Source organism: Gossypium arboreum, chromosome 10, assembly GCF_025698485.1.
Source record: "Gossypium arboreum isolate Shixiya-1 chromosome 10, ASM2569848v2, whole genome shotgun sequence".
Taxonomy (NCBI): domain Eukaryota; kingdom Viridiplantae; phylum Streptophyta; class Magnoliopsida; order Malvales; family Malvaceae; genus Gossypium; species Gossypium arboreum.
Genome location: NC_069079.1, coordinates 46,751,682 through 46,769,187, shown reverse-complemented (window position 1 = coordinate 46,769,187; position 17,506 = coordinate 46,751,682). Strand labels below are relative to the sequence as shown.

The window sequence follows — 17,506 nt, the reverse complement described above, 5'->3', positions numbered from 1 at the left end:
TGCACATACAATAGCCCCTTTCAATTTGAAACCGTTACAACCCTCATATCCCAAATGGTATGATGCAAACGCCAAATGTGAGTACCATGCGGGGATATCAGGAAATTCAATTGAAAATTGCACTGGTTTTAAGAAGGCAGTGGAAAAACTAATCAAGATGGGGGTCATAAAATTTGACGACACCCCTAGTACAAAGAACCCGTTGCCAAATCATGGTGATCAAGGGGTAAATACAGTTGGGGATACGGGTATGAAAAGGATTAAAGAGAGCGTGTCTGAGGTGAGAACGCCGATGAAAATAATTTGGGAAGAAATGGTCAAAAGAGAGATGATAATCTCTAAAGAGAGGAATAAAGGAGCAAGGGACTACTGTGAGTTCCATGCTGAAGAGCGGCACGAGATCTAGGAATGCGACGAGTTTAAGGCCTTGGTACAAAGCCTTATGGAGAACAAAGAGCTAGAATTTTATGAAGTTGGCGCAAATGAGGGACATATATGCACATTAGAAGGTGCACCGAAGAATCAAAACCGGCCGAGGATTATTATTTCTTTACCAGGAAGTAATGAAGTTGAAACACCAACGGCACCGAAAGTCATCATTCATAAACCTGTTTCCTTTCCTTATAAGGATAACAAGTGAGTACCTTGGAATTATAACTACAATGTGACAATACCAGATAAGGAGGATATAGCTAGTGCCTCTAAGGTAGTTCGAGATGAGGGTTCTTATACACGTAGTGGGAAACGTTATGATGCAGAAGGCGTTGGAGCTGAGCCCGTAAAAGCAAAAGCCTGTGACAAAGAAAAGGGGGCTGAAATACTGGTTAATGAGCCAGTGAAGGAAGAAGAAGCCAGAAAATTTTTAAAATTTTTAAAACACAGTGAGTACAGCATAGTTGAGCAATTGCGCAAACAACCAGCTCGTATATCAGTATTAGCTTTGCTTCTGAGTTCGGAGGTATATCGTGAGGCGTTAATGAAGGTGCTCAACGAGACTTATGTTACTAATGATATATCCGTCAACAAGTTAGATCAATTGGTTAATAACATAAGTGCTGACAATTTCATTTATTTCAACGATGATGAAATCCCGCCTGGAGGCATGGGATCAGCTAAGACTTTGCACATTACCACTCGCTACAAAGGATATACATTGCCGAGTGTGCTTACTGATAATGGGTCAGCCTTAAATGTCATGCCATTGTCCACAATGAACAGATTACCCATTGACAGTTCTCATATGAAGACATGCCATAATGTAGTGAGATCATTTGATGGCACGGAGAGAAAGGTCATGGGAAGAATCGACATTCCTTTGATGATTGGGCCAAACATGTATGAGGTGGACCTTTTAGTGATGGACATCAAGCCCTTTTACAATTGCCTGTTAGGGAGGCCTTGGATTCATTTGGCAGGAACGGTGCCCTCATCTCTGCACCAAAAATTGAAGTTAGTAGCTGATGGACGGTTGGTCACTATAAATGTAGAGGAGGACATTATAGCGACAGTTACCAGTAGTGCACCCTATGTAGAAGCAAACGAAGAGGCAATTGAATGCTCTTTCCTTTTATTAGAATTCGTCAATGCAACATTCATTTCAGAGGGGAATGAGGTACCGGTGCCCAAGATATCCAGAACTACAAGGATGGGTTTACAAATGACAATGGGAAGAGGAGCCTTGCCCGGAAAAGGATTGGGAAGATATCTTCAAGGAGGGATTCAATTTCCAGAGTTAAAGGAGAAGAGAGACCGTTTTGGTTTGGGTTTCAGGCCAGATCAAAAGCAAAGGAGGAGGGAAATGGAGAAGCGTCAAGAAAAAAGAAGGGCGCGTTTAAGCGGAAAAGAAGTAGAGTGGGAATCGATGATATTCCCCCATATATCCCAAACCTTTGTATCAGGAGGGATAATTCACCCTAAAGGAGGGTTGCTTGAAGAAAGAGGTTGTTACATTAATGTTGTGTATAATGAAGAGTCTGAATGAGGAAACCTTGAGGGCATTCGCCCTTACGAACCGGGAAGCTCTTTGAATAATTGGGTTGCAGAGGAACTTCCTGTAGTTTTTAAAGATTCTTCAGAGTAATTTCCAGAACACTCTTATTGCTCTAAGGCCTAGGAGTAGTAAGATTTCATTTGTAAAATAGGCTCATGTTTAGATATTTACATTTCAATAAAACATAATTTTTGTTATCAATTCAAGTGAAATTTCTTTTATACCGTTCAATATTCCTTTGACCTTTACATTCTTTCATTTCATTCATAACATATATATAAAAAAAACTTTCCGAAAATTCATTTATTCTTTGTATATTTTTTCATACCCCGCAGGTCCCTAGATATCAATGACATGAGCACTACTACTACAAATCCTAGATTCTTTTTTGAGCAAGACATGTGTTTAGAAGAACTTCAGGATTTTGAAGATGATAGGGATTGTAATATGTTCCAGATCTTTTAGAACGGTGAAGCAAGAGGAGAAACAAATCCTACCCTGTGAGAAAGAGGCAATAGAAAGTGTAGCCTTGGAGGAAGGGAATGAGGTGAAAATTGGCACGCATATTGCTAAAGAAATGAGAAAGGCCTTGTTGAGCTACTACGGGAGTTCAAAGATATCTTTGCATGGTCATATAAGGATATGCTGGGTTTGAATACTGATATCATAGTACATCGCCTCCCCATAGGACAAGATTACAAGCCAGTCCAACAAAAATTGCGAAGGATGAGGCCTGATATTGTGCTGAAAATAAAAGATGAAGTGAAAAAGCAGTTTGATGCTGGATTCCTACAAGAGGTTAAGTATTCAGAATGGGTGGTCAACATTGTGCCTGTCCCTAAGAAGGATGGGAAGGTACGAATGTGCGTTGACTACAGAGATCTGAATAAAGCTAGCCCAAAGGACAACTTTCCCTTACCGCACATCGACACGTTGGTGGACAATACAGTGGGATATTCATTATTCTCCTTTATGGATGGTTTCTCAGGGTACAATCAGATAAAGATGCATCCTGAGGACATGGATAAAACCACCTTTATAACATTATGGGGCACCTTTTGTTACAAGGTAATGCCCTTCGGACTAAAGAATGCAAGGGCAACATATCAAAGGGCTATGGTGACCTTATTTCACGATATGATGCGTAAGGAGATTAAGGTGTATGTTGATGACATGATTGCTAAATCTCAAACAGAAAGGGAGCATATTGAAGTTTTGAGGAAGTTATTCCTGAGATTAAGGAAATTTTAGTTGAAGCTTAATCCAGAAAAGTGCATCTTCGAAGCTAGGTCGGGGAAGTTATTGGGCTTTGTGGTCAGCGAAAAGGGAATAGAGGTTGACTCAGACAAAGTTAGAGCCATACGAGAATTGCCTCCACCACATACTCAGAAGAAAGTTCGGGGTTTTCTTGGAAGATTGAATTATATTTCTCGGTTTATTTCACAATTAACTGAGAAATGTGATCCTAAATTTCGCCTCCTTAGAAAACACAACCAAGGTACTTGGGATGAGGAATGGCAGAATGCTTTTGATAAGGTTAAGCAATACTTGTTAAATGCTCCAGTGTTATCTCCGCCTAGTCCAGATAGACCATTAATTATGTACTTATCAGTGTTTAGTAATTCTATGGGATGTGTGCTTGGCCAACATAACGAGTCGGGAAGAAAAGAGAAGTCAATATACTATCTCAGTAAGAAATTCACAGAGTGTGAGATGAGATATTCGCCAATTGAGAAATTGTGTTGTGCTTTAATCTGGATGACTTGAAGGTTGGGGCAATATATGTTATATCATACGACTTGGCTAATTTCAAAACTTGATCCATTAAAGTACATGATGGAGTCAACAGCACTAAATGGAAGAATGGCAAGGTGGCAAATATTGCTTTTAGAATTTGACATAGTCTATGTGAACCAAAAGGTTATAAAAGGGAGCGCGATAGTAGAATTTCTGGCGAGCAGAGCTCTAAAAGATTATGAGCCATTAAACTTTGATTTCCCTAATGAGGAGTTGATGTATGTGGCAGCTATTGAAGAACGTCCATGAAAGATGAACTTTGACGGCGCATCCAATGTGGTAGGAAATGGAATTGGGGCAGTCTTGGTATCCCCAAATGGTGATCATTATCCATTCACATGTAATTGGATTTTAACTATACCAACAATATGGCTGAGTATGAAGCATTCATCATGGGGATTCAAGCGGCCAGAGAGCGAAAAATTAGAACTCTAGAAGTAGATGGAGACTCTGCGTTGGTAATATACCAGCTTAGGGGTGAATGGGAAACAAGGGACCCCGAATTGATTAATTATCGAAAGGTAGTTTTTGAGTTACTTGAAGAGTTTGATGATGTCACTTTCAGTTATCTCCCACGAGATGAAAATCAGATGGCGGACGCTTTGGTGACATTGGCTTCCATGATTAAAGTAAATAAACAAGAGGATATGAAACTAATTTAGATGAGCATTTCTGAGGTTCCAGCTCATTGCTGTAACATTGAAGAAGAGGAAAAGGATAACCATCCTTGGTATCAGGATATATTACAGTATGTGAGAAATCGTGAATATACTGAGCAGGCAACTGAAAATGACAAAAGAACTTTGAGGAGGTTAGCCTGCGAATATGTGCTAGATGGAGATATCCTTTATAAAAGAAGGAAAGATCAGGTACTTTTGAGATGCGTTGATGCTGTAGAAGCTAAACAAATCCTGGAAGAAGTACATGAAGGAGTTTGTGGTACACATGCTAATGGCTTTACGATGGCAAGACAAATCATGAGGTTTGGATACTATTGGTCTACTATGGAAGGAGATTGTATCAGTTATGCTAAGAAATGTCATAAATGCCAGATATATAGAGACAAGATCCATGTACCACCTTCACCCTTACATGTTATGACTTCTCCATGGCCCTTTTCCATGTGGGGCATGGATGTCATTGGGCCAATATCACCAAAAGCTTCGAATGGGCATCGTTTCATTTTTGTGGTCATTGACTACTTCGCGAAATGGGTAGAGACATCTTCTTCTACTAGTGTCACCAAGTCAGCAGTAGGGCGATTTTTGAAAAAGGAGATCATTTGTCGGTATGGAATGCCTGAGAGGATCACATCAGACAATGCATTGAACTTGAACAACAGTACGATTGCAAAAGTCTACAGCCAATTCAAGATTAAACATCATAATTCATCTCCATATCACCCAAAGATGAATGGGGCAGTGGAAGCTGCTAACAAAAACATCAAGAAGATAGTGGGGAAAATGACTGAAACCTACAGAGATTGGCATGAGAAATTGCCATTTGCACTCTTAGCCTACCGAACGTCCACCAAAACCTCTACTGAGGCGACTCCTTTCTCGTTGGTTTATGGGATAGAGGCAGTGTTACCCATTGAAGTTGAAATACCTTCTCTTCGAATTTTGTTAGAGATAAAGCTAGATGAAGCAGAATGGATTAAATCGCGGTATGACCAATTGAACTTGATCGAAGAAAGAGGCTAAAAGCTATTCCCATGGTCAGATGTATTAGAAGTGAATGATGCAAGCCTATGACAAGAAAGTTTGTCCAAGAGAATTCCGCGAAGGGGACCTGGTGCTGAAAAAGATGCTTCCCATACAGAAAGACTTTAGAGGAAAATGGATGCTGAATTGGGAAGGGCCGTATGTTGTAAAGAAGGCTTTCTCTAGAGGTGCTCTGATTTTAATAGAAATGGATGGGAAAAGTTTACCCAATCCAGTAAATTCAGACTCAGTCAAGAAGTACTTTATATTTGGGAAGGGCCGTACCTTTTATATTTAATTCAATTTAGTCTCGATGGCCATTAAAATCTATTCTAGAGAACGACGTCGTTTTTAGGGATTAGGGCTAATTGCCCAGTGAGTCCCTCAGATTTTAATGTGTATTTCAATTAGGCCCAAAATTTTTTATTTATTTGTAATTAGCCCTAATTTTTAATAAAATTCGATTTTAGTCTTTTTTATATATATTTAATTTATTTTAAAATACTCTATGTATTATTTATTTTATAAACATTAGTTATATATAAAAATAATGTATATTATTTTATTTATATATTATATTATTATATACGTTTCTTATAAATTTTTATTATATATACATTTTACTTTATATATTATTTGTTTTACTATATTTATATATGTAAATTATTATATATTATTATATTATTTTTATTATTAGCTATTTATTATGTATAATTAATATTTTTAAATTATTATTGAAAATTACATTTTATATATCATTATCTAAAGTTTAGTATGTAATATTCTAAAATTTTAACATGAAATTTTGTTCCTATTTAACATATTAATATTTTATAAATATATATTAAGTATTTAAGTTATTAAATTTATATATTGACCATTGTTTCTTAATTTTTATTATTATTTATTTATCGTTAAATATTTTTTTACTTCGTTTATTCTTTTTTGAATTGAATTTAGATTTTATCCTTCAATATATAATTTGTTTGTTTATTTTAGTATCCTTTATGTATTTATCATTTTAATATAATAATCTTATCTCATAAATTATTTGTTATTATTTATTTTTACACATTTGCATGAAAATTGATTATTTATGGCATTATTCCAAGTTGTGTTTGCATGAAATGTTATTAGCATATATTATATAACTGGTATTGTTCTATTCATTATTTGCTACGTTGTATTTTGCATGGAATGATAATGCATGAATGTGTATGTTATTTACAATTACATATTAGTAAAATGATAATGTATATTGTGTGATTTACGTCATTATTTATTTTTCTCTATACTACATTTGCGTGAAATGTTGAAGCGTATATCATATAGCTTAGTTTATTTAATATTAATCTTTTGTAATATGTTAAATATATCATTGCTTTAAAATTATTTCATTCGATCCAAAGGAATTAAAAAATAAGGCAATGTTTTTGGTACTAGGGAATTCGGGAAATAGTGCCCTAACATGTTGGGTTGCGATTTCCCGTTTGTCTAAATATCTAAAATATCCTTCTAAATAAGTTTTGAAAATCTCAAGATGATTTCAGTTACGAAAGTTTAAGAGTATCGTGTCCAAACAGGCTGGATGTGATGTTTATATTCTTTGAAGTGAAAGGATCTTGATTTTTGAACTCAAATTATTACGGTTTTAAAAGAGATCATATTTCTAAATTCTTTCAAACTTTTGACATTAAGACAAAACTATTAATTTGGTACCAATTTTTGGCGTTGCGAGGGTGCTAACCCTTTCTCGTACGTAACCGACTCCCGAGCCCTTTTTCTCATAATTTCGTAGACCAAAATGTTTTATAAGGTGATCCAATCACACTTTAAAAGGTTGGTGGCAACTCCGGTTTTCAAAATACCCTTCACCTTTTAAAAAGAGGTTTCGACAAGTACTTAGTATACTAGGAAGTGAAGATTCTAGTAGAATATCTATATAGGTGAGATCGAGAGAGTATCTTGTCAAGTATAACTTGTGCCAAGCGCTGAGACTAAAAGGGTATTGTATGCCTAGGAAGAGTCTGAAAGGATGACTTTGGTGGTAATCCTTACTTAAGATGAGATTGAAAGGGTATTATTAGATAAGGATGTTAAATAACTCAGTTGAGGGTAATTTGCAATTTAATTGATAATTAGGGATTTAATTGATCATAGGTCGAAAACTCACATCACCAATACTAGGAATAGGAAATTCTCGTAGGTTATTTTAGTTTAATTAATTCAATTATTTTAATTAATATTTTAGTTCTTCATCAACACTACTAACCCGTGACTCAATTAGAATAGTAATTTTTTTGTAATTAATTTAATAATAAATTTCTCCATTTGCAATCCGTTAGGTACGATCATCGAAGTGCTTCTCGGGGTGTTTCATTGTAACACTTTACTATATTACAATTTGACTCATATACTTATGGAAACCATTGTTTTATTATTCATCTTTTTGCTGCAGTATTTCCAGTCTAGACGTTCACACTTCTGGTGGTGGTTAGAGCTTCGTCACAGTAGAAGGGTCTCTCATAGGCTTGAGTTCTACTAATCTAGGGGAAGTGTTCTAAACATTGAGTCTATCGAATAGGAATATGATAACCCACTTACATTTGATGAAACGATGCAGAGTGTTGATTCTAAGCTCTAGGAAATAGCTATAAAGCTGAGATGAATTATATGCAATCCAACTTAGTGTTGGAACTTGTAAAGTTCCCAGAAGGGATAAAATTCATTGGGTGTAAGTGGATCTACAAGAATAAAAGAATTACGGATGGAAAAGTGGAAACTTATAAAGCCAGATTTGTGGCAAAAGGTTATACTCAGAAAGAAGGTATCGATTACAAAGAAACCCTCTTTCTGATTTCCATGATTAAGTCAATCCGCATATTGTTATCCATTGTAACAGCTCTTGATTAGGAGAACTGGTAAATGGATGTTAAGAAAAATTTCTTGAATGACTATCTTGAAGAGAATATCTATATGATGTAACCCACCAGATATATATAAAGGAAATAAGCATAAATTTTGCAAATTTCTTAGATCTATATATGAAATTAAGCAAGTGATGAAAACAAATATTTGATCAAGCGATGAAAACTTTTGGATTTGAGAAAAACATAGATAAAGCTTAAGTTTATAGACATATTGGGGATGAAAAGGTGGTGTTTCTCGTTCTATATGTCGATAGCGTTCTACTCATTAGAAATGACGTAGGGACATTGTCATCAGTTAAACTGTGGTTAACTCAACATTTTAGCATAAAGGACTTGAGGAAAGCTAATTTTTGTGACATCCCTAATTTGACCCTAGTCGGAAAGTGGTTTCGGGACCACTAAACCGAGTCTTATAAGTAATTAAAAGTTATATTCTATGTTTATGATGTTAGTAAATGCATGTGTGAAAGTTTCATGCATTAATTTGATCATTTCTATGTGAATTTATTAAAATGGACTTGTATGAAACATTGTTGAAAGGTGATAGGCTAATCTTACAATGGTCTAATAGTACATGCATGCAAAAGAGTGGTTTTGCATGTCAATTTGCCCAAAAAAAGGGAAGAGTGGCCGGCCATGACAAGAATATGGGCAAGGGAACATGTTTCCAACATGTTTAGTTAGTGGATCATGTAGAAAAATAAAGAAATGAAAAAAAATGAGCATGGATGCCCCCTTGTTGCCGTGAGTAGAGGAACAAGAAAGGAGAAAAATTTGTTTATCCATTCTCAAATCTTGGCGAAAATACTAAGGGAAAAGGAAGGATTTTTGCTTCATGCTTGGTTTAGAAGAGAACTAGAAGGAGATTTGGTCATACTTGTGTCAAGATTAAGGTATGTTTGAGGTTGTGTCATGAGATTCATGCTTGTTTTAGTTGCTAACTTGATGTTCATGTTAGCCCATGGTTCAAATCCTTGTTATGCCATGGAAATGGTATTTGGCCAAGGTTGATATTGTGTTAAAGCCATTGCATGCTAAATGTGAAGCTTGTTGATGATACATGTAATGATGGATTGACTACTCTTGAAATTTCTTTTAGCATTCTTGAGTAAGACATGGAGATTTCTTTGTTTAACCATGACCAAAAATTGAAAGGGGATGGTGTGGAATGTATCCGGCCATGGCATGCTCATAAGTGCGATTTATGCTTGTTGCATGATAGGTAAAAATTTGTGTTTTGATATATGTGTATATGTGTTTGTACATGATGTTACAAATGGATGTGAAAATATATGCTAGATTGGGAAAATTTGATTAAATGTTCATGAGATGAAATTAGGTGATTAAAAGATGTTAGTGACATTGTACATATATATATATATTCGGCCATTAAAGTGAGTATGTAGGTAATGTTGAATTAAGTTTTTGGTGCATATTCGGTTAGGTGTATAATCGACCAAATGGGCGATTAGTAAGAATGGTTGCTGAATATACAAGCATACATATGCATGTGTAGTTGAATTATGAATGTTTAGCAAGATGGTTAAACTAGTGATTTATTGATTAAGCTCAAGGAGTTAAAGAAGGAGAATCAAGCAAGGGAAAGACGAAGGTCATCGAGTAGCCGACTTGGAACTATTTTACCCAACACGAGGTAAGTCATTAAGCATATATTTGGTGTTGATTTGAATGATCATAATATATATGCAAATGTGTTTAAATGAGTTGATGTGTAAATGGAAATGTATGTGTATGGAATGATGCCATTGTTGAATGTATAAAGGCAGCAAAATGCATAAGGTATTGGTCTCGGCACTAAGTGTGCGGGTATAAATGGACACGGTGACAAGATTGGCACTAAGTGTGCGGGTTTAAAATTGTACAGCACTAAGTGTGCGAGTTTGATTATATAGCACTAAGTGTGCGAGCTGAATGTATATAGCACTAAGTGTGCGGATTCACTATATGCTCTTGCATTACAATTGGCACTAAGTGTGCGACATTACGAGTTAATCCGGACAGCGGATCGGTAAGTACCTTGAGCTCATGACGAATAGGCAATATGTTCATGCTCGGGGTTGAGCTTGGTAAGCTTTAAATCTATGTGATGATTGCAATTGTATGATTGTGGTGAAAATGAGTTGGTGTGTGAAAATGCCTCAAATATCTTATTGTATAGAATATGAAATGTGGATGTATGACTTGGTATGAGATTGAACCGAAAGGTCCGAGGAATTATAGTATAGTTTCGATATGGATGGAGTACCTAGCCTCGTTTATCGTTTCATGTTGTGATAATTTTATTAATGGTTGGTTGATGAATGCTTATGACTTACTGAGTTATAAACTCACTCGGTGTTTTCTTGTCACCCATTTTAGGTCTCTTGGACTCGTATCGTTTGCGTGCTCGGAACCGTCATTGAAGTCATCACACCGGCTGGAAATCTTTTGGTATTGTCTTCGTAGTTGAACTAGGAGAACGTTTGGCATGTATAGGCTATTTTGTTTTGTTGAATTGTGGGTTGTAAACTTTAAGCCATGCGAAAATGGCCTATGTGGTCGGTTGAGTGTGATTCTAAAACCTATGGTCACGAGCCTTAGAAACCTTAATTTTGATAAGGTGGCCATAGTTGCATTACGTATGATGAAATAGTTGGCCATGGAAGAATTATGAAATAGTCATTGTTTGCTTTAGTAACAGATGCTGCCAGCAGCAGCGAGGTGAGATGGAAAAATCACTAAAAATAGTAGAAGTAGAATTAAATAGTGAATAAATTATGAAATTGAACCTTGATGAATCTATTTTCATATGGATGAAACGAAATGACCATATGAGGCGTATTTTAAGAGATATTCAAGATTTCATGAGACGGGGCAGAACGGTTTCTGGGTCCCCTGTCGCGACTTTGAAAATTTACTATAAATTATCTAGAAAGAATTAGAAGTCATGCCTTATATGTGCAGATTCCATTTTGAGTCTAGTTTCATTAGAAACAAAAGGCACCAGTATTAAAGCCCTGTACGGAGAGATATTCAAGTTGTAACGTGCGAAGGTCAGTGTAGTCGACCCCTGTAACATGGGTGACTTTAACTAATAAACTGTACCAATTGGCCTGAAAAAAAATTCTAGAAATAAATCCATGGATGGATATATGAGTCTAAATTCAGGGAAAATTTACGGAATCAGTTTTCGAGTTTTGAAACTCGAGATATGATTTTTAAGGCGACAGTGATGCAGTTTTCCAGCCTGTCCGGAAATGCCAAATTGGTCGGTACTTTAAGAGGATTTGTCTCGTTAACCCCTCGTGTCCGACACCGGCGATGGTCTCGGGTTTGGGGTGTTACAATTTTATTGGTATCAGAGCTATGGTTTAGTCGGTTCTAGGACTACCATAGCGTGTGAGTGTAGCTATACATGCCAAATTGTTAGTGCTTAATAATGTGATGACTTGACGGTTGAAATTTTTGTTTTGATTAGCAATGGAACCCGGGATAGAGACCCTTGGCGGATGGCGTTGAAAGTGTAGCGGCTGCTCCGCGCAAGGGACACCGCCTGTTGAGCCTCGGTCATCTGCGAATAATCAAAATGAAGGGCGAAACAAGCCTTCTTCACCATGATGAATGAGTGGGTCGCAATATGCCCGAACCAACCCTACTGTCCAACCATTCCCGAATTTAAATACTCCGCCCCAAGAGTCCGCAATGCCTCCGATTCATCGATCCGTGAGGCTAAGCAAACCACTGTAGACTTGATTAGGAAGCGGGCCGAGGAATTCAAGGCCATAGTCATCGATGATGCCGAAAGAGCCGATTCGCTCGATAACACCATTCGAGTGTTAGATGAACTGTCATGCACACCCGATGAATGTCTTAAGTGTGCTATATCCTTGTTGCGAGACTCAGCTTACTATTGGTGGAGGACTTTAATTTCCATAGTCCCAAATGAACGAGTTACTTGGGATTTCTTTCAATCCGAATTTTGAAAGAAATACATTAGTCAACAGTTCATCGATCGAAGCGTAAGGAATTCTTGGAACTCAAGCAAGGCCGGATGACCGATCTCGAATCTGAACATGAGTTCATAAGACTTAGTCGGTATGCTCGGGAGTGTGTAGCTGATGAGGTTGCTATGTGCAAAAGATTTGAAGAAGGATTGAATGAAGACTTAAAGCTGCTAGTGGGTATTTTGGAGATAAAGGAGTTCGTAACACTAGTCGAACGAGCCTGCAAGGCGGAAGAACTCGGAAAGGAAAAGAAGAAGGCTGAATTTGAAGCAAGAGATTATCGTAAAAGATCGGCGAGTAAAGCTCCGTTCTCGGCAGTAAAGAAGTTCAGGGAGGACACTAATAAGTCAAGGGCGACTACGGGAATTTCCATCAGAGCCCGACCATTGACGGACTCCCGAGCTACTTTGGTAGCTAGTGTGGGCAATAATCGTCAAGAGAGACACAATGCCCCCAATGTGGAAGGCGACACCTAGGTGAATGTTGGGGTAAGTCTGTTAATAGGGCTGTTATGGATGCGGTTCAAGGACCACTTCATTAGAGATTGCAGAGCTAGATGAGAAGAATAAGATGCAAGGTGCAAGACCTAGTGGAACAACGGCTAGAGGTAGGCCCCGAGAATTTCGGAGGTAGGGGTGGTAATCAAAGAGGAGCCTCGATCGGCTGTTCGATCTGAGACCCGATGCTCTGCTAGAGCATATGCCATCCAGCAGACGAGAGGAGGCATCCTCCCCGACGTTATCACCGGTACTTTTACTCTCTTTGATACTAGTGTGATTGCATTGATTGACCCGGCTCTACTCATTCATATGTATGTGAAACCTTAGCATCCAAGAAGACTCTACTGTTGAGTCTCTGAGTTCGTAATTCAGTGTCAAACCCTTTGGGTCAATACGTACTCGTCGATAAAGTGTGCAAGAGATGCCCCTAATAATTCGAGAATCTGCTTTTCCTACCGATCCGATGCTTCTACCATTTGATGAATTCGATGTTATTCTTGGTATGGATTGGTGATGTACATGATGCAATGGTGGACGCAAAAGGAAAACCATTGATTTGAGGAGTGCAAATAATGAGGTAGTCCGAGTCGAGTCTCTCGATTTAAAAGGAGTGCCAGCGATAATATCTTCTATGACCGCTCGGAGGCATGTGAAAAAGGGGTGTGAAACATACCTTGCGTATGTGTTTGAAAGTAAAGAGACGAAAAGGAAACTCGAATCGGTACCAGTGGTTTGTGAGTATTCAGATGTTTTTCCTGAGGAGTTACCGGGATTACCACCGGTTCGAGAAGTGGAATTCGGCATCGAAGTTGTACCGGGTACTACGCCGATCTCAATAGCCCCGTGTCGTATGGCATTAACGGAATTAAAGGAATTGAAGGTTCAATTGCAAGAATTGACGGATAGAGGTTTCGCTCGACCGAGTTTTTTCTCCATGGGCGCACCAGTATTGTTTGTGAAGAAGAAGGATGGAACTATGAGATTGTGCATCGACTATCGTCAGTTGAATAAAGTGACGATAAAGAACAAATATCATTTGCCACGAATTGATGATTTGTTTGATCAATTAAAGGGAGCCTCAGTGTTTTCAAAGATAGATTTGAGGTCGGGTACTATCGGTTGAGGGTCCGAGAATTGGACATACCCAAGCGCTTTTAGAGCGAGGTACGGTCACTCTGAATTCTTGGTGATGCCGTTTGGGCTACTAATGTCCTACGGTATTTATGGATTTAATGAATAGAATTTTCAGGCCATACTTGGATCGGTTCGTAGTTGTATTTATCGATGACATTTTGGTCTATTCGAGATGGCCGAACATCTTGAACACCGAGGCTAGTGTTGCAAATCTTACGAGATAAGCGATTATCATAAAGTTCAAGAAATGTGAATTTTGGTTGAAAGAGGTTAGCTTTTTGGGGCGCGTGGTGTCCGCATCGGTGTCGTGGTGGACCGAACAAAATTTGACCATAGTCGATTGGAAACCTCCAAGGAATGTTACCGAGGTTAGGAGCTTTTTGGGGCTTGCCGGATACTATCGACGATTTGTGAAAGGTTTTTCGATGATAGCTGCACCGATGACAAAACTACTTCAAAAAGATGTTAAGTTCGAGTGGTCGAAACGCTGTCAAGAAAGTTTCGATCGACTAAAAAACCTGTTTAACCGAGGCCCCGGTACTAGTACAGTCGGAGTCCGGTAAAGAGTTTGTCATATCTGATGGCGCATCCTTGCTTGGGTTAGGTTGTGTGTTGATGCAAGAAGGTCGAGTTGTGGCTTACGATCGAGACAACTAAAGCCGCATGAGAGAAACTATCCGACCCATGACCTTGAATTAGCGACCATAGTGTTTGCCTTGAAGATATGGCGGCATTACTTGTTTGGAGAAAGGTGTCACATTTATTGGACCACAAGAGTCTAAAATATTTGATGACTCGAGAGATTTAAACCTGCGACAAAGACGTTGGCTTGAGTTGTTGAAAGACTATGAACTCATCATTGATTATCACCGGGAAAGGCCAACGTGGTGGCCGATGCTTTAAGTCGCAAGGCTTTGGTTGCTTTGAGAGCGATGGATGCTCATCTATCCGTTTCACCCGATGAGGTGCTAGTAGTCGAATTAGAGACCAAACCGTTATTGATTCATCAAGTACTTGAATCTCGAAGGTCGATTTGAATTGGTCGCTAAGCGAGTCGAATGTGTTGAATGAGGAATCGAATTTCAGATTGACGACCATGATTGCTTGACGTTCAAGGGTCGATTATGTATTCAAGGAATTGAACTTGTTTCGATGATTTTGAACGAGGCTCACATGAGTCGAATGTCAATCCACCGGGTAGTACTAAAATGTACAATGACCTAAACGCCAATTTTGGTGGCCGGTATGAAACGAGACATTTCGAATTTGTTTCAAGGTGTCGATATGTCAACAAGTGAAAGCGGAACATCAAGTGCCATCGGGATTACTTGATCGATCACGATACCCGAGTGGAAATGGGATCGAGTCACCATGGACTTTGTATCCGGACCGCCATTGTCGTGAGTAAGAAGGATGCGATCTGGGTCATTGTTGATAGATGACCAAGTCTGCTCATTTTATTCTGTCCGCACGGATTTTTCGCTTGATAAATTGGCGTAATTATCGTCTCCCAAATTATTTGATTGCATGGGGTGCCTATTTCTATCGTGTCGGATAGAGACCCAAGATTTACATCGCGATTTTGGAAGAAATTGCAAGAGGCTTTGGGTACCAAGTGCATTTTAGCCTTTTCACCCCAAACCGATGGTCAATCCGAACGGATAATTCAAATACTCGAGGATATGTTGAGATGTTGCATCCTTGAGTTTAGTGGTTCATGGGAGCAGTATTTACCTTTGGTTGAATTTGCTTACAACAATAGCTTTCAATCAAGTATTAAGATGGCGCCTTACGAGGCTTTATACGGACGTAAATGCCGTACCCACTATTCGGATGAACTTAGTGAAGGTAAAATCTTGAGGTTGATTTGGTTAAGGATGCCGAGCAAAAGTTCGAGTAATTCGTGAAAGTTTGAAGGCGCCGGATCGCCAAAAGTCGTATGCGGATTTGAAAAGGAAAGACATTGAATATCGGGTTGGAGACAAGGTATTTCTCAAAGTCTCACCCGGAAGAAGGTGCTTAGATTTGGCCGTAAGGGAAAATTGAGTCCGAGGTTCATCGGTCCGTATGAAGTATCCGAACGAGTTGGGCCGAGAGCGCATCGATTAATTTTACCCCCGAGCTTGAAAGGATCCTAGCGTTTTCCATGTCTCGATGCTTGACGATATAGGTCGATCCATCGCACGTAATCGCTCCATCTCGAGATTGAGATTCACCTAATTTGAGCTATGAAGAGGAACCGGTTCGCATTCGATGCGTGAAGTAAAAGAGTTGCGCAATAAGAAAATCCCATTAGTGAAGGTGTTGTGGCATAAACACGGAATTGAAGAAGCCACTTGGGAACTCGAGGACTCTATGAAAGAGCGATACCCAAACCTATTTACGGTAAGATTTTCGGGACGAAAATTTCTTAAGTGGGGAGAGTTGTGACATCCCTAATTTGACCCTAGTCGGAAAGTGGTTTGGGACCACTAAACCGAGTCTTATAAGTAATTAAAAGTTATATTCTATGTTTATGATGTTAGTAAATGCATGTGTGAAAGTTTCATGCATTAATTTGATCATTCTATGTGAATTTATTAAAATGGACTTGTATGAAACATTGTTGAAAGGTGATAGGCTAATCTTACAATGGTCTAATAGTACATGCATGCAAAAGAGTGGTTTTGCATGTCAATTTGCCCAAAAAAGGGAAGAGTGGCGGCCATGACAAGAATATGGGCAAGGGAACATGTTTCCAACATGTTTAGTTAGTGGATCATGTAGAAAAATAAAGAAATGAAAAAAAATGAGCATGGATTCCCCCACCTTGTTGCCGTGAGTAGAGGAAAAGAAAGGAGAAAATTTGTTTATCCATTCTCAAATCTTGGCCGAAAATACTAAGGGAAAAGGAAGGATTTTTGCTTCATGCTTGGTTTAGAAGAGAACTAGAAGGAGATTTGGTCATACTTGTGTCAAGATTAAGGTATGTTTGAGGTTGTGTCATGAGATTCATGCATGTTTTAGTTGCTAACTTGATGTTCATGTTAGCCCATGGTTCAAATCCTTGTTATGCCATGGAAATGGTATTTGGCCAAGGTTGATATTGTGTTAAAGCCATTGCATGCTAAATGTGAAGCTTGTTGATGATGCATGTAATGATGGATTGACTACTCTTGAAATTTCTTTTAGCATTCTTGAGTAAGACATGGAGTTTTCTTTGTTTAACCATGACCAAAAATTGAAAGGGGATGGTGTGGGATGTATTCGGCCATGGCATGCTCATAAGTGCGATTTATGCTTGTTGCATGATAGGTAAAAATTTGTGTTTTGATATATGTGTATATGTGTTTGTACATGATGTTACAAATGGATGTGAAAATATATGCTAGATTGGGAAAATTTGATTAAATGTTCATGAGATGAAATTAGGTGATTAAAAGATGTTAGTTGACATTGTACATATATA

At 38.2% G+C, this 17,506-nt stretch overlaps 1 protein-coding gene across 1 annotated transcript; it reads left to right on the top strand.

Moving 5' to 3' along the window:
- Window positions 1-2,420: 2,420 nt before the first annotated feature.
- Window positions 2,421-3,241, top strand: LOC108471334 (uncharacterized). The gene is made up of 3 exons (XM_017772966.1): window positions 2,421-2,619; window positions 2,661-2,845; window positions 3,059-3,241. Exons 1-3 carry the CDS (start codon window positions 2,421-2,423, stop codon window positions 3,239-3,241), a joined length of 567 nt encoding a protein of 188 aa, XP_017628455.1.
- The last annotated feature ends 14,265 nt before the right edge of the window (window positions 3,242-17,506 follow it).

Bases quoted from the DNA above. Each gene is read 5' to 3' on its own strand.
- LOC108471334 (XM_017772966.1), top strand. From the start codon at position 2,421: ATGATAGGGATTGTAATATGTTCCAGATCTTTTAGAACGGTGAAGCAA. The intron at 2,620-2,660 runs GTCATATAAGGA...CTGATATCATAG, and splicing joins TTCAAAGATATCTTTGCATG to TACATCGCCTCCCCATAGGA. The intron at 2,846-3,058 runs GTACGAATGTGC...TTTTGTTACAAG, and splicing joins TCCCTAAGAAGGATGGGAAG to GTAATGCCCTTCGGACTAAA.